Below are 18,493 nucleotides of genomic sequence, written 5' to 3' on the forward strand. Positions count from 1 at the left end.
AGACAGACAACCATGAGTAATTATTTAACACCCATTAAAAAATTATCATCAACAAGCATAGCAAAACAGACAGACAGCCTAGTGTTAGTCATTATCTCAGACCTCTGATTTCAGCTGAGATTCAGAGAAACATCTGACTTTTAATGATAATACTCCCTAGATACATATCTCCCGATAAATCAGCTGACAGAGGAAACATTACATCATCTCTACCCACACTGCAGGGCTACATATAATGTTTTGCAGTATAAAAAATATCTCTGCAAAATGTGGCCCAACAGGAGGCTTACCAGTAAAATACTTTTCTTCTTGTTTTTGATCATCTCTATTCCACAGAGACATCTCACGCAGACATAATTCACTTTTATGCCTGGTATGGCACCATGTCTTATCCTTAACGCCACATATAACTAAAATTTTCACGCCTCCAGAAGCCTAATGCACAGCCAAGCACTCAGCATCATACAAGACAAACATTTACTAGGAAAAAGCACAAGAACATTGTAATGTTTCCTGCAAATCTGAGCAAGTTGGTAGTGCCAAAGCTGGGATTTCAACACAATGACAGATACTTTCCCTGTGGTATCAATTTTAGTCAAACTGTACATGACCAAGTCCGAATGAGTCTCGACTGACAAGTTAGACTATAGCTTTACTGGTGAGCATATTTTTTACACATTTGGTTACATTCCGATACATTTCCTTTTTTTTTGGAAACAACACCAAGTCTCTCCTGTGGAGAAATGATAAGCAAAATATGTCTAATTTTGGTTAGTTTTTAACTATTTAACTTATTTGTTATAATTAAATAAACAATAATGAGGTTTTTGACAGTACATTGAAGCTTTGAAAATAACTATAAATCAATCGCTGCATTTTTTCCCCAGAAAGATGTAGTGTTAGCCCTAACATTTTATTTTAAGATTTAACATTTGTAGATGGTCCAAAGCAGTGGTCGGCAAGTAAGTGTGGCATCTGGCCAAAAAAAAAGCCACTAGATGGCGGGCCAGAACATAGTCAAAGAATAATTTAAGAAATTAATTTAAGATAAAAAAATGCCTAGAATTGCCTGTGACATACTGTTACAGTGTCTTTTGTAACTGGTAGTGAGCTGTCTGTGTTAAATCCTGTAGTAGGATGGTCATTAACAAAAAGCCAAATTCGTGTGGCGGTGTAGGCCTACATTTTCGTCAGTTGTTTTACCTACGGATCGATGCATTTCTTACAGATTTCTGCTCATTCGAAATTGGATACAGATGAATTAGCACTGTTAGATTACATTTGTAATGCATTATTGAGAGAGCGATTGTGTTATACACTTTAAATCATGCTTTCAGCTGAAAATATTCAGTACCTATCTAGAAGGAACAAACAAATTCGTTTAGAACTATAACTTCCCGCTCATGTCCATCGCCTTCATCAGAGACTTCACATTCTTTCTGATTTCAGTGATCCATCTCTATCAAGCTAGCTAAATATTTTTAACATGTGAATTCTTGCTAAATATGTAGTTAGGCTATATGACGTGGTCTTGGCATGAATTGCACTTGTGATGGAGCGGTGCTGGAGCACTCTTGAATCGAATGATAACCATGCTCCGACTTTTAAAAAATCCACTCCTCGCTCCAGTCAAAATCACACCGCTCCACTCACATTCTCTGATTGTGAGTAAAGGCCCTTTCACACGGGACATGGCAAGCAGCGGAATCGCAGCGTGGCTGCCGCTTCCTCTTGTTGTGGAAGCGTTTTGTCCTGCCACGAAGCGCCCGTGTCCATGATCACTGCTAAGGCTCATATTAAGTGCATATTACACATCAATGAATAATTCAGTATAAATAAATGTATTTAATTTACAAGTGTCATGTTTGTGATTTTTTTTTCCTTGTAAGCTATAGCTTCTGTACTGTGGCCGAGAAGGGCAAAACAGATTACAATTATGAAAACTAAATTACAAATGCAAATCTAAAAAACAAAATAACAATTCAGAAAACACAACAAAAATTCAGAAAACATTATAACAAATCAGAAAACACAATGACAAATTCGAAAACAAAATAACAAGTTATAAAACACAACGACAAAAACACAACGACAAATAGGACAAACCAGAAGAGGTAGGTATAGTTTGAGACAGCACCATTGGTTTGGGATTACTCACCCTACTCACCCTACTCACCCTACCCTATACTTTATTTTCACCCTTTTGATTATTTTCTTAATTTTTATTGAAAATAAATGCCTTTACGATGTGATACAAGATTTGAAAAGGGAGAAGAAAAAAAAAGTTTGGCAAAAGGTGGGATCGAACCCGGTCGATCGCGTCAAAAAGCCAAGGGCAGACGCTTAACCATCTGTGCCACTGGAGCTGACTGAATATCAATGCCAAAACGCCAATAAGTCAGGTAATTTGCACAAAGCGTAAATAGACATTCCGTATGTTTTATTCCATAGTAAGCACAATTCATACAATACATTTAAACCGAGCTACTTTAAGACCATCTCAGAACTTTCTACCGCGACTCTGCTGTTTTTCGGCTGGTTATTTCTGTATACTTTGATTGACAGATGTCTCGTCCAGTCACTGGTGAGTAATCCCAAACCAGTGGTGCTGTCTCAAACCATACCTACCTCTTCCAGTTTGTCCAATTTGTCGTTGTGTTTTCTGAAATGTTGTTTTGTTTTCAGATTTGTTGTTGTGTTTTATGACTTATTTTGTTTTCGAATTTGTCATTGTGTTTTCTGATTTGTTATAATGTTTTCTGAATTTTTATTTTGTTTTTTAGATTTGCATTTGTAATTTGTTATTTTGTTTTCATAATTGTAATCTGTTAAGCCCTTCTTGGCCACCGTACTACTGACCTTTAAATCAAAACACACTCATTATTTTATGACATCAATTACTGCTTTATTTAATCAGAAACACAGTCTAAATGTTATTTGTGTAGGCTATGTTACTTTTAATTTAATTATAAGTAGGCCAACAGTGCCCCCTACAAATTTAACCTCCTTATAGAACGGGCATTAGGACCTGGGGGAGGCTGCTCTTTCACACAAGGAAGGCATCATTCTGTACTCACAGATTAAATGCATGATCCAAAACAATGACTCTAATCATTATTCAGGCAAAACTTTGCTTCAAAAATGAGCAACACTGCTGACGTGATCTAATCACTAGCACACCCTGAGCACATGTGAGTTAACATATTCCTCTTATCAGCAAGACATATCGGCATAGTTTTTCATATCGGGCAGATTCCGATATTTACATTTAACGCAATCATTGGCCGATTGTCTGATAATATTGTGCATCCCTAACATTCATTTACTTAAGCACAGCCATAACTATAAAATAAAACATCAATACAAAATACAAAACAAAACCAAAATTTATGTCTGTGACCTTTTAGCTAAATTATAGTAAATTTACTAAGTAAATAAATAACTTAAGTAAATAAACCCCAGTAAATAAAAACCAAACATTTAAGCAAAACAGTAAATAGAAAAAATAATAATAACACTAGAGATCTTTTGGTTTACTAGTCATAATAGTAAATTTATTGGCCAACTGACCAGTTATTCTGTTTTTCTACTCACCATAACTTATTTACATTTTAATTATTGGTTTATAAAACAAACAAGATATGATTAGATAGATAGATAGATAGATAGATAGATAGATAGAAAGATAGATAGATAGATAGATAGATAGACAGATAGACAGATAGATAGATAAGACAGCCAGATAGAGAGATGATTAATTAAATAACACAAAACAAAATTTATGTCTCTGAACTTTTGGTTTCCTAGCTAAATGTTTAGTAAATTAATTGGCCAGTTATTCTTGCCAGAATCTATTTGTATAATTGACACTGGGCGAGTGTTAATTTTGGACCCTGCTGGCAAGTCTGAATGAAGTTAACACTGTGTTGTCATCCATCTCCACAGCTCTGGCCTCAGTTTTGTGTAGATTCGTGGAAGTACAGCTGGCTGCAGTCTTGGCCAGAGGGCAGAGAGGATGTCAGCACTCAGGCTCAGGCTTGAAGGAACTGTCGGCACTCGAGTGGAATGCATAATGGAAGTTTACCATTATGTTGAAATCACCACACAAGCTTCCAGCTTAACATATGGCATTCAGTTGATTGTTTTAATTGCTAATGCTTTATCTAATGTCCTTTTGCTGGGTGGATATTGGTATGTGTGCAGCCATTCACTCCTTACAGACCATTTACACACATGAGTCACTGCATCACTGTGATTATAAGGGTGGTGTGTATTCTGCTCTGTCAGCATGTCATAAGGGCCTTTCGCACCGCGGGAACCTTTTCATAGTACCAGAACTAACTGTGGAACTACCCACTTTTGGGCGTTTCCACACCGCCGGAACTGGGTGTGATTTTAGTACTGGACTGCCTTTTTCGAGAACCAAATTAGCTCCTACTCCGGAGCAGGGTCTAACCAGCAGAACTGGTACTACCTGTGACGTAAGTAGACACTGATTGGCCAAACGCGTACGAAAACGCCCTCACCCGCCATTATTTAAAACGCTGCGTAAACATACTATAAACATTGCCAACTTATTTCGCAAGTATGGAGAACAGCGATAGATGGATGGACGCTGAAGTGCAGGCAATTGTAGCAAATGTAGCACTGCCAGTTGTCTTTGGAGATTCTTAGTCCTCCTTCCGTTCTTTCAATCGCTTTACGTATACGTCAACATTCCATGTTCATTATTGTGAAACCCGCAAGACACAACAAAAACAGCTCCGATCACAGCATCCTCCATCCTTCTGCTGTTAACGTTGTTCTTCTTTGTTTCCGTTGTTGAATGCCGCGCACAAATGACGTTGCTGTCGACCAGCACTTCCTACACACTGTCGGTGCGAATGTAACCCGTTAAATGGTACTGTGAAATAGTTGCACAAAATCATCCCAGTACTTTAGTACTGTACATTTTGTTATGGAACTAAAGCAGTTTGAAAGGCCCTATATTTACTGGACAAATTAAAAATTTCTGTAACAGATGGCTTTGTTTTATTTCATTTGTACCTACATTGTACAGATACATAATATAGACAAACACAGAAGCCATTCTTATTGAAAGCTGCTTTTATAATGAATAATGTAGCATGTTTCCATGGCGTGTAATCATTGTCCTTTGATGTACTACAAACAATGAGCGACTGAAGGTGGAGGTAATGATCAACTAGAGCATTCCAGAAGCTGACACATGCACAGACAGGAAGTTGGAGGAATAAAGGGAGGAAGTGTGCGATGCTGTGAGGGATTTAATGAGGCTGGGTGCTAAAGATCAGCGTGAGGTGATGGCTGGCTGGCAGCGAGCTGAATTCAGGGGAACCAACCCACTTTTCACAGTGATGAAATGAGCAGCTGGGTCCCTCCTGCCTGTGCCTCCCAATCATGGACGCAGCGCAAGATGTCACCTGCAGTCTGTACATTAATCACCCACGGGACGCAGACACTGACTACCTGGCATCCATACGTATGTGTTGGTGCATGTAGGTTAAGTGAATAATATTGATTTTGAAGCATAGTTAGACAGGGCAGAGTTACAGTCATACAATTAAGCGTTACAAGATTGTGATATTGATTCAAACACCACGGGATCTTATTCCTAAATTACACCGGTTCTGCTAAGTCAGTTAAACCTTTGACAAGTATGATCACAGAGGAACATTAATAATTTCTGACATTCTAATCGGCTGACCTTACTGTATATGTATTTATAGGAGTTTTCCTTTCAGATGCAAAGTTTATGGGAGCAGAGTATTTAAATGAATCATCCAAGGTGAATAAGGTATTTTGTAGTCAATTTACTGGTATTTGCACCATTATTTAAAGGGGTCATATGATGCGATTTCAAGTTTTCCTAACAATTAGTTTTGTAAAAATCAACAAGTTTCAAAAAAACATCTCAAAAATTACAAACAATAAAGTACCAAAAGAGATATTCTTTATAAAAGTTAAGAGTCAACCACACACCCCTAAAACGCCTCGTTCAAACACGCCCCTACATGGCCATGATTTCGTAGTCAATATTCCTTAATTAAACCGTCTTTCTCCATTCTCAAACTAAAGAACTACATCTGATATTCAATGACTGAATGCAAGCTGAAGAATTTTGCACTTATTGCAAAAGAGAACACTGTCTGCAATGGTGTCTATGGATTAATTATTTTTTTTTGAGTTGGTAATATTATATATTAAAATGGGGGGGGGGCAAAAATGTATTTTGCATGTCACAATAATAGTTATAACAAGATATTTGTTGTTTAGAATCTGTATTGCTTATTACGATCTAATGTTTGATCTTTACATCTTCCTCCATTCTTTAAACAAAAATTAATAACATTATTCATTAACAAAACGAATAAGACAGATAACATGATATACTTGCGTGTAACTCAATTAAATGAAAGACCTATAGATTTTCCCCTTACTAAAAAAAAAAAAAAAAAAAAAAAAAGCTTAGTTTTTGGTTCATTATTAAGTCTGTGTAAAGTCAATTCTGAGAATTGTTTCTAAACATTATAAATGTTAGAATGTTATGTATTACGGAAACGTTACAAAGACTGTGAACTATGTAGTACTTAATTGTGGAGTTAAACCGTTTTTCACCATTTTCGTGTTCAGGATTTTTTGGGCGGGCTAAAATCATAACTCAATGATGAAACGGAGTCACTGAGCACGGCCCCACCCCTAACAATATAAGATGCGTGTTCGACTTGAAGCAGCACTGTGCAGATTGATCTGTGTGTGTCATCAAAATACAGAGCTATAAAGAGCAGACCGGCTCCTCATGCTTTCGAATCGCTCTCGTATCATACACTGATCATTCTACACAGCCCTGCTTTAAGTCGAAAACGCCTTATAACTACAGCGCAGTGGTTTGCCCACTCAATCACGAGTTACTGCCATTCGTTACTACAGCCTAGAGGTTGCTAGCTAGCTATGCCTTCGTCACGTAAATGCATAATAACTGGTTGCAATAATTTACAAAACAGCTCGGTCTCCTCATTTAAATGAGCTGCAGAGGAAGACATTTAAGAGAGACGGCAGATTTTCCGCGAGTGGGCGTGGTTTCAGCACCGCAAGCGCACACACCCCCAGCATTTGAGAGCAGACAATACTGCTTATTTTTTCAAGATTTTGATAGCCTATCTTATTCACTTTGCTTTTTTTTAGCATTCAATTTGGCTGGGTGGTTAAGATAACCTCAGAACACACATTTACTATTGATTTTACATGAACTTTAATAATGAAAAAACAAAAACAATAAAATAGTACAATAAAAAACCCGCTTCTATTAAACAAATTTTTATTAACAAAATGAATAAGTCAGATGACATTAAATATCCTCGTTATAATACAAATAAATTATGGTATTTGGATTTTCCCCTTTAAAACGAATGCTCAGTTTGTGGTTCATAACTTCTTAACGAAAACAGAACAACTTTAAAACAAAGATAAACTATTGACAAACTATTTGTCTCCGTGACAAATATGAAACAGCCAACAATAATCTCTATTTAAAGTAAAATGATCCCAAACATAACTACGGCATGCTCTCTAAATTTTTATCAAATGATCACAATCACATCTATTAATTTTATTAAAACATACCCTACTACTAGCCTTATTGTTGGACAATTGTGATCTCTATTTAAAACAAAAAATTCTTAATTTATGCAGAAATGTTGCAGCTCTAAGTAAAGTACAGTACAGGAATCTCCAAGGTGAAAATGTGAGGAAAATGTCAACTTTGAGCCAACAAATGATATGGAAACCAGCACAGAGTGCTAAGTGACATTTGAATGTGTGAAGCGCTCAGAAAGCATCACTTTAGCAGAAGATTCACTTGATAAGAGCATCACAAAGAACTTGGCAAAACTCAGGATTAGGAACAGTGCAAGGTTGTAGGAAAAGAGCTAAAAATAACCACATAACTACATCTCTCTCTCTCTCTTTGTTTTTCTTGGATGAGTGGTAGCTTTATTCTACTGAAGGAATTTCATTGGATTGCAGCCATGGCTGAAAGTTCATCATAATGCCTGACGAAAGATTCATGACTGTATAGTCAAGTCCTGTTAAAGGGCTCCATGGGTTTTAAGGACTTATTTTAATTGACACTGAAACGTCAAAGAGATATGCCCCCTTCATAAAGTGCTTTTAGAGTATTGATCCGATACATTATTCACAGAAAAAAAAAAAAAAAAAAAAAAAAAAAAAAAAAAAAAAAAAAAAAACTGGCTGAGAGCCACACAGAAACAAGCTGAAAATAACTAGCCAGGCTGGCCTGCAAATACTAGTTCCTATGACAACAAGTACAAGTGTGGACCAGACAGGTTTCTGCTGAAATAGAGGGGGATCTCTGTATGATTCATCTGGCAGAGAACAGCCTGTAGAGATACAGGAGGCAGGTACTGATGGCCACATGAACTCATGGTTACAGTGGTCAGGTCATGAGGAAGTCTTTAAATGTCAGCCGATTAAGTTTGAGCATGTTTTACAATAAAGGCCCACCTTTCAGTTAGTTCTTCTGCAGGTTACAATTGGTAACCACATGACTGTGGGTATCTGAAGCATGAGCAAAGCAAAACTGAACTACAAAAGAACAGGGAAATAGCTTAGTCAAACAGCAGCCATGAAAAGAACACCAAATTAACAGTGGGGAACTGCATGCTGTAACTAAGTTTATCTAAGCTTTTGTGACCATCATGTATCATTTTCTGTCTTTTTTTAGTCAAAAGATGTAGTCCGAGCATAAAAATATAATATAAATGAAATTTACATTCTAATAATCTTTACATCTAAATCCAAGGTGCAGTAAATAGATTATCAAATGAATATGTTCTATTTGTAGCCTCTCCGAAAATAAGCCCGGGGCACAGACCAATCAATTGCAGAACTGTTAAGAAACAGCACAGAAACAAGCGGATGGCTGGGTGACTGGAGAGACATCATGATGCTGTGAGTTGTTTTGATGATGTTTATATTGTATCAATGCTTGACTGACCTCTGCAACCTTTGGAGGTACTCCATCGCCCAGTACTTCCCTGTAGAAGCATTGCTGGGTCATATACACAGACAGGCCACTGGTCCTCTTAAAGGCATCTCGCAGACGTTTGAGCTCCACATCGGTAACTGTGAACACAGAAGGAAGTGGTCAAACAGCTGTACAGGATATGAAGTGGTCATTAATAAAAGATACTTTAAAAAGAGGTTCACTGTGTATTATACTAGCACACAAGATACTGAAATGCCACCTTTCGTCTAAAGGCCTCTTCACACCAAGTTTGATGCCTTATTTACATCCGGTATTAAATGATGCTAAACACATTTCACACATTTTCACAACAATAATACTGACACCAGGTCGAATGCAAAATTTTCCTCAGTTTCTAAAAAGGAAGGACTGAATATCTAAAGGAAAAAAAACTGAATAATTTGTTAACATTTGAATTAATCTATTACTTTATATAGAGTTTTTAATGTTTTTGAAATATTGTTTTTGAAGTCTCTTATGCTTCAAAAAAAGTATAAAATCTCCCCCCAAAATGTTAAACGGCATCATGCGGTTCATCATTTAATTTACTGTACTTGTTATGCAGTTTTTTCATGCAGAAAATTCATGTTTGGTGCAAACGGGCCTTGAGCCTGAGAAAGGTAGCTCTGACTGCTGAGCAAACTTCTAATAAGTCAAAGTCATTGCCATGTTTGAACATTTCTCTCCTCTAGCTCAAAGCATGTTGAGTTATGATGGCAGAGAGGGACTACAGCCAGTGCTCTTTCATCTCTCTCTATTACACACACACACACACACACACACACTCATCCTTTTAAAACATCACTGCCTCTACAGCCAGTATTTAACCCACACACTTACAGGAGGCCATTGCTGCTTCTCACCATTCATAGCCTTGTACTGCCTAGCACATTACATCACAGACCTGCTCATAAACCACAGCACTGTTCTATCTGACCCATCCATAACAGGGTCAGGGCCAAGAGCAGAGAGCCAAAATATGATGCTTTCTGTAAATGGAATATTTCCAGAAAGGCTTTCTGACAGAACAGTCTTTGACTTTGAAATACCACTAATATAGACATCCAAGTACACTTAAAGGGATAGTTCACCCAAAAATTCTGTCATCATTTACTTACCATCAAGTTCCAAAACTGCATAAATTTCTTTCTTCTGCTGATATTATGAAGAATATTTTGAAGACGGGAAAAAAAATACTATGAAAGTCAATTGCTACAAGCAACTGTTAGGTTACAAACATTCAAAATATATCATTTTGTGTTCAACAGAAGAAAAAAAAACATTTGGAACAACATAAGGGTGAGTAAATGATGACAGAATTTTAATTTTTGGGTGAACCATCCCTTTAAGAATGCTTGGATTTATCTGGCACACATCCGCAACAAAAGAAAGTGATAAATGCCACAGTTGTTAGCATATCATTGAAGTAGAGCGACTGTGAACCCCCCAAAAAGCCCCCTCTGTTCAGAGCTGATCCATCTGAGGACTGATGTGCACTGATGACTCAATGGAGTTGTCACATTTACATTAAGTCATTTAGCAGACACTTTTATCCAAAACGACTTTTTTAAGGTTTTTTTTAAGAACAGAATTAGAATAGAGAGTGCTAGAGTTAGAGGGTCAAATAAAGATGGAAAGTTATCACAGTATGGAAGCTGATGCTTTCCTGCCCTGTTTTATTTTTATTTTTTTTCTAAATAAACGTATGTTTTTAACTAAAATATTTTTTAATAAAAAACTGTTTTAAAATGTGAATACACATGAATAATTATTTACATTTTACAATTACACATTTTAAACACACAAATCTTGCGTTATTTTAAAACAGATGTCACTGAAAGTAATGATAACTTACGGTTCACTAACTGAGTCAAATGTTGATTCAACATCCGCATGTGACTGATTCAGTGAGTTCATTTAGCAAAAATTTGTTAAACTGACTCAAACCTATAACTCATCAGAATCACTTGTTCGTAAATCGGACTACACTGGTTGCACTGTATGTTTTGATTCATAAAAAAAGAGCTAGTTAATGAGAGTCAGGATGAAAGTTGGGGGCTTCATGATGACGGCAATGAAGTTCAGCCTAAGGTTCATTTTGTTTGGTTGATCAGTGCTCAGCATATGTGGGCATGTCATTGTGATGTGACTTCAATGATACCAAAAATTATAACAACTGGAGACGGAATCTTGTTATCTTGTGTTTCAGCACAAAAGTGAGACTTTGAGCCAGAACACTGTCATTAAAAAGCTGCATGAAGCCCGTGAGCTGTATCAAGGATCTGGAGAGATGCATATGATGGTGAATCACATTCATACACACAATGCTTGGCTTCTGAAAGAAGGTAAAAAAAAAAAAAAAGAGAGATTTTTCATCAGATAGAATTGTCTGCCTCAGGACGTTGAGGACACTTCTTTTTTTTTTTTTTTGGATAAAATCACTAAAGACAAATAATGAGGATATTAACAAATCACAGAAAGCTTTACCACATTTATCTTTTTTTTTTTATTTTTTTTATACAAAGCACCAAACTTAAACTGGTTCTTCCAAAGAGTCAATGGAAATAAGCACTGTTTACATCCTATATGGGTAGTTGACATAAAAATACTATTTGAAAGTTGACATGTCCTGTGTTGTGACAAGCCATAAATGGCAGGACCATTTAAAATGTGAAGGTTAAATTAAAACTGATTAACACTGAAATTTAAATAAAATTTAATTTAAAAGACATCAATGAAGGAAAGACCCCCCCCCCCAATATTAGCTGATCAGTCTTGCCAATATATCACTCCTCCCAGGGGCGCCAGACAGGGAGTAATAGTGTAAAAGAGTAACAGGGGGCCATGGCAAGGGGGGCTTGATCGCGAATCCCAAACAATGAACGTGATTTTGCGATCATGAACCCCCCTCCCCATACACATAATGTGATTCTGAGGGGGGCCCATAGCAAATTCAGTGTACAGGGCCCAGAATTCCTAGCGACGGCCCTGACTCCACCACTAAGAAGAGAATATTTACTTAATTTTCATGTCACAGTCTTCATAATACCAGGATGAAATGGGTATTTGTGCTGCGAAGATATGATGACAGGAAACATGTGACACAGGGTGAACCATAAAATACTGCCTGAGAAAACAGTTTAGAGCTCTGAGGGTCATAAAAATTCCTCAAGACTAAAGGAAATTTTCTTATGGACAAGGAGAAAACCTTTAATCCCCAAATGACATTCATTCTCCCAGGTCACAATCTATAGAGAAAGACACTTGGTCTTTGAGGTATCTATCTCTTCATGTGATAAAGAATGCACAGACATGGCAGTGGAATAGACCGTTGCATCTGAGATGTTTCAAAGTCAACAAGTCAGCAGATGCACACTTATATGTCTCTGCAGGCTCTCCACAGGCATTTTAATAGACCTGGAGGGCGTGTAATTATTCTGTATTATGTTCTGTAGGAGAAAAGCATCAGATGAGGTGAACAACATTCCAAATTCATAACCACAATCATGGTGCCAGATTAGGGCTGCACTATTAATCGAACGCGATCATCATGCACATCAAGTCAGTAAAGCTGGTTCTGTGATTAGTAGTAAATCTCCATCACCTGCTTTCAGGTGGAGCAGCATTTACTACACAGAGCAGTAGTTCACTGACAAGCTATCCAAAAAAATCACAGATGATATAATCGTACAATTATGAAATCGAAGAAACCGTTCACAATAATGATTAGCTAGCTTCTCTGTGTAAAGTTAGTAAATGCTGCTCCATCTGAGAGCACGTGAAAATACCACATTTAATAACATGTTTTTACCCCAAACTCACTTCATAACGTCAGCCGAATGTTTGAAATAAATCCTTCTGTGAGATGATGTGGCTTCTTACACAGAATAAGGCACGCAACATATTTCATAGTTTTCTAAGCAGTGATATAGGCATTGCAATATTATAATAATAATAACTCAAATAAATCGTATATTGCCGTAGTCGTGTGTTTATTAATCATATTGAATCAATGAAAGCAGTTGAATCTTCTGTTTATTCAGCTGCAGCGATAGGCATTTCCTGGGTTTCTTCTTCGCTGTGTATTTGGAGTTTCCACACGAGAGCTGAGAGTGAGAGCCACGACTGGCCTTTGGATGGAGATTTGCTGCTGATCACAGAACCGTGCTTCACTGAAAGATACACATGACAATCGCAGCTTCTGTCTAATCATGATTTCATTTAGATTAATCATGCAGCCCTATGCCAGATGTTCCACTGAAAAGGCGATGACATTGTCAATGCTTAATGTTGCAGACATTTTCAGTACATGTGCACAAAGAACTCCTGACCATTTTTGTGGTCATTATGAGACAGTTAAGCCGATTCTATTAAGCAATTCTCATTTTACTCTCTCCAAAGGTGCTAAAGTAATGTCTGAAAACCAATTTCTCTTGGGAGACAACAGTGCAGCTACTTAAAACATGCATGAAGGAGATGAAACATTGGAATCGGTTAACTAAACTTCCAGAAAAATTATTACAATTTATATCAAAACAATAAAATGTAATTTTATAAACAATGTACTTACAGTCAAACAAATATAAACTAACTCACCAACAAAAAACAATAATACCTTTACTATATACTTGACTGAATTAGTGTTTATTAAAGGAACACTCCACTTTTTTTGAAAATCGGCTCATTTTCCAACTCTCCTAGAGTTAAACAGTTGAGTTTTACCATTTTCAAATCAATTCAGCCGATCTCCGGGTCTGGCAGTAGCACTTTTAGCTTAGCTTAGCACAGATCACTGAATCTGATTAGACTGTTAGCATCTCGCTCAAAAATGACTAAAGAGTTTCTATGTTTTTTACATCGTTTACTAAGACCAACGAAAAATGAAAAGTTGCGATTTTCTAGGCCGAAAAGGTGCAGCAGGCGCAATGATATCAGCGCCTGAAAATAGTCCCAGCTAGGTAACTTCAAATAAGCTTATTTTCAGGCACTGCGTGATATCATTGCGCCTTCTGCACCCATGGTACGGCAGCAAAGTTCCTTGATTATTACGCCGGATTGAGAGTATAGTTCTTAGCGATATCGGCCTAGAAAATCACAACTTATTTTTCGTCAGTCTTCAAGATTCAAGATTTTTATCTTAGTACACGATGTAACTATAGAAAAGTCAAAGAGTCTCCGCCAGACCCTAAGATCGGCTGAATGGATTTGAAAACAGTAAAACTCAACTGTTTAACTCTAGGGGAGTTGGAAAATGAGCCTATTTTCAAAAAAAGTGGAGTGTTCCTTTAAACTCTTCTCCAAAGTAATATACAAAAAGAAGAAAAACATGATCTAACACGGAGGAACACATTCAGTGGCGTACATGTAAAAGTGATGAAAAAGAAATAAGGAAATGCAAATATCGTCTTGCTGTAGAGAGTTCAGTGAGTGACAGGTCTACTCTTTGAAATAGCACAGCAACAGTCTGCTAAAGCATTCACTGCCTCTTTGATTTTCCCTTTCCTCGTCCAGTCAGAGCGCTCCCCCTCAGAGGAGAGACAGCTAGATCTATAATGCTCTGAATTACTGATTGAAGCCTGCAGGATACACTGTATACTACAGTAAAACTAATTTCAGTGCGCTACTACCCAGAAACATGACCTACTTTGAGTTCCCAGTATGCTGCTCTAATGTAGGTCTGTAGGTGGTGGAACCTTACATTCGAGACTCCAAGGACAGCCTGAGTGCAAATGAGACGCCTGACCCTTATTGGTAAGCAGCATAAATAAACATGAATTCCTGAAGACAAGACTTAATTATCTCGATGGTCTGGAATCTCAGAGGAGCCTCTCTCAGTCAAGCTGACAGTGGAATCCTTGGGCTTACCATACAGCTGTGAGCTACAGATGACAGGTTTGAGACACTAGAAGCTCCTTTGTAATACAGAACAGTATTGAATGTTCAGTCTTGGAGGAAAGCCACTGAAAACTTTTGACGATGAGCACTGGACTAAAACCCTCATATTACATTCATAAGAACCTGAGTACATTATGGATGTTTCCAAACCTTTTCAAAAATGACACAGAAGGAGTACTAACAAATGAAGATAACAGATCTTCTTACTTTTCAGTGTTTTTGATCATGTTTATACGTTTGTATGCCTTTTATATTCAGGTTTATATGGTGTTCTGAACATCAGTGTTTTGAAAATGATCTGCTGGGTAGACACCAAAGTAATATTTTTTTTTAAACTGAGAGAATGATTTGTGATAGCTGTGGAAGCAACAGTTTGAATGGGTTGAAAAATATAAAACAAATATAAACAAATGTAATGTTATATATAATATTGACAAATCAGATGTTGCACCATATATCATCATGTTCCAGGAAAAGTGTTAATGAATTTTCAGCTGCCAAATTAAGGCTATAAAATTTCCAGCTACAAATTACAAACATTAATCCAATGTTAAGACATTATTTAATGAAAAATTATATTTCGGGATTGTTATGGTTCTTGGTGTGAACGGGCCTTAAGAAATACCAATATGTTGCTTAAAAATAAATGTATCATACAGACAGATATTGTCTATTATTTTATATAATTTATTGGCGCAATGGATATTATTTCATTGTAAGTAATAATACACAACAATATATTTAAGGAAAACTATTACATTATCGAGAACAAGCCATTAATAAAACAAACAATAAAATGCTGGCGTGAATGATTTTCCTCTTTTACACTACGTTATTGTAATGAAGTGATGTCAGCAACATTGGCTGTTGGGCAGCATGGCACAAAAAACTGCAATAAATGTGCCATGACAGTGTGTGTGCAGCTGGAACAATTAGGATAATTCTACCTCTACTAACGGGCTCAGGGCCAGCTAACTCCCTCTCCCCTCTAAAACACACGTGCACGTGCACACACACACACACACACACACACACTGCTGTAGGGTAATAATCACACAATCTTTTAACCCTTCAACACTCTCAGGTGACTCACAAGACACCCTATTTAGCTTGTGAAACATTATATAAGCAATTATATCACCATGATGAAGAAATTCCTCTGTAGCTGTAATAGGTTTGGCCAGAATGTAAATCCTGACCTGTGGTTTCCTGGAAATATAAAGATGCAAATAACGCCTAGTCGCCTATGCAAAGCAACAGCTAAATTCTGCCTATTCATCAAGGTGTAGAAAGATAAGCAGTGCTGACGCACTCGATCTCAGATGCCAGTATCTGCTCTAAACAAACAGTTCACTAGAAAGACATAAACAGCAGCATCAAGGCCTGTCAGCATCAGACTACACTGACATCCAGGAGTGAATGACCAGTGCTGTCTTCCACCCTCAATACCACGACTGTGGTGAGACCCTTGAGCAATACCCCCAACTGCTCCCTGGGCACCACAGCATAAATGGCTGCCCACTGCTCCGTGTGTGTGTGTTCACTACTCACTGCAATGTGTGTGCCCTTCAAAGCTAATTCAGAGTATGGGACACCATTCTTGGCCATGTCATTTTCAGGGTTCCCTTTAATATTTATATTCGATAACAAATTCTCAAATGTATCCTTATATGTTTGTCTGCACTATGTCTGTATTTTCCACACTAGGAGCTCCTGTCACCAAGACGAATTCCCTGTGTGTATAAACACAATACGCAATAAAGCTCTTTCTGATTCTTCTGCAAAACATAAAAGAAGATATTTTAAAGAATGTTGACAATTCTTTTAGTGTCTGACTAGACACTTCTGAAAATATCTTCTTTTATGTTCCACAGAAGAAAGCCAAAACATGTATGCAATAAAATAAGGGTGAGTAAAAGATGACAGGATTTAAATATTTGGGTGAACTATCCCATTAAATATTTGTTTACATCCTCAGTTAAGTACACACTTCACAGCTGATAGGAGCTGTCATCAACTTCATCAACAGTCCTTTTTAAATAAAAACATGTATCTCAACTCTTAAATGATTCTTCAATGACTTAATCATTCTTGAAGAACATCCACTTCCCTCTGAAAGTGAAAAATTACCCTTAAATAACACCAACCGTCATAATAATAACCGAAGGTCAAGGGATGGAAATACAACACTGGTCAGTAGCAAGTGCAAAAATAAGATTTCAGAGTGTCAGGACAAGCACTTCCACTTTCTCCTTAGGAATAGAGAGCTGATAAAGTACGATAGGGTACATGATAAACACCACGGGGGTGTTGAGAAATGTGGACAGATTAGTAAAATCTGTTTGTCAGTGTGGACGCTCCTGCACCGCCCAGATTAGTTCCACTTCAGACTGCTGCTAGTTAGACACTGGCTCTGTCAAAACCAAGTGTGAGGTGCACTCTCAGACGAATTTGGGCATCTCGATTGCTTGTGAACGCAAATATGATGCAGATAAATCTAAGCAGACAGCTCACTAGGTTTTGAGACAGTGACAACAACATTACACTAATAACACAAAGACAAGTCAAAACAGCCCCACCTTCATCCCCCAAGCCCCTTTACACCCGCTACTTCACATAACAGCTCTGCGAAATGACAGGTTGAGGCTTGTTAGCTCGCAGACAGAGTAAATACGTGGGCTTAACTAGCTGGCTAACGCTGCTAACGCTAACTGACTGACCGCCGTTAATCGCTCAAACCTCTTACCTCTTTTAACGGCCTCGTCATACGAAAGGAACCCTATCCGTGACTCCTTGGCGCCCATGGTGCCCTCATTTCATGGCAATGGCAGAAATGTGCAGAGAGTGACCGGTGCCTGTTGCCTTGTTTTCCGCTGGTTTGTTTTTGTTTGTTTTTTTTCTCTTCTCGGTATGGCGTTCCTATCAAGTCGAGAGGTAGAGTTTTGCATTATCAACGAGTGACGCGTCTAAACGCCGACGCCTCCATACTTGATCACGTGAGTTTTGTCCAATCAGAACACGGGGGCGTATGAGCGTCAGTTTCGCGTAAAACGCAGCACCGACGCGTTGGTTTTCACCCAGAGCTTGGCTGTCGTGCCCATAGACAAATCTACGGTCTTGCCGTCGACTTTAATTTCCGTGGTTGCTATTATATTTCCTTATATTAGCGTGGTTGTGAGGAGGCAGTTTAATCAATTTACACCGTGTTGCATCAGGGCAACAACGCCATTTATTTACTTTGCAAACACACTGTAGCTATATAATATGGGGATAAAATGGTTAATAATGAAATAATTACTTTCATAAACAAATAAACAGCTTTTCCTGGTGGACACTTAATAGTTTTTTTATTATTATTTTGATTGTTAAATGATTTCTGCTTATTAATTTTATCACCCACGAAAAATATCATTCAAATGTTCTGTTTAGTAGTTTTTACATGTTTGAGTCATTAAAATTATAATGTATTATTTGCACTAGAATAAAAAAAAAAATCATAACGTTACTGTAGTATTATTTACTATTCATTTACTA

The 18,493-nt window shown here is 37.4% G+C and overlaps 1 protein-coding gene across 4 annotated transcripts in view; it reads right to left on the minus strand.

Moving 5' to 3' along the window:
• usp32 (ubiquitin specific peptidase 32) overlaps window positions 1–17,940 on the minus strand; it is a 50,568-nt gene extending 32,628 nt beyond the window's left edge. For 3 of the 4 annotated variants that reach the window (XR_006161753.1, XM_042771178.1, XM_042771175.1), the window contains exons 1-2: window positions 17,706–17,939; window positions 9,035–9,162 (exon numbers count right to left, since the gene is read on the minus strand). Coding sequence is in view for 3 of the 4 variants with exons in the window: in XM_042771178.1 (XP_042627112.1) it covers window positions 9,035–9,162; window positions 17,706–17,763 (186 nt within the window). In the remaining variant the exon portion in view is untranslated. Of the gene's footprint in view, window positions 1–9,034; window positions 9,163–17,705 lie in introns of all 4 variants that reach the window. The other variant, XM_042771176.1, reaches the window with a different exon arrangement.
• Window positions 17,941–18,493: the final 553 nt, after the last annotated feature.

This window comes from Cyprinus carpio, chromosome A15, assembly GCF_018340385.1.
Source record: "Cyprinus carpio isolate SPL01 chromosome A15, ASM1834038v1, whole genome shotgun sequence".
NCBI classification, from domain to species: Eukaryota; Metazoa; Chordata; class Actinopteri; order Cypriniformes; family Cyprinidae; genus Cyprinus; species Cyprinus carpio.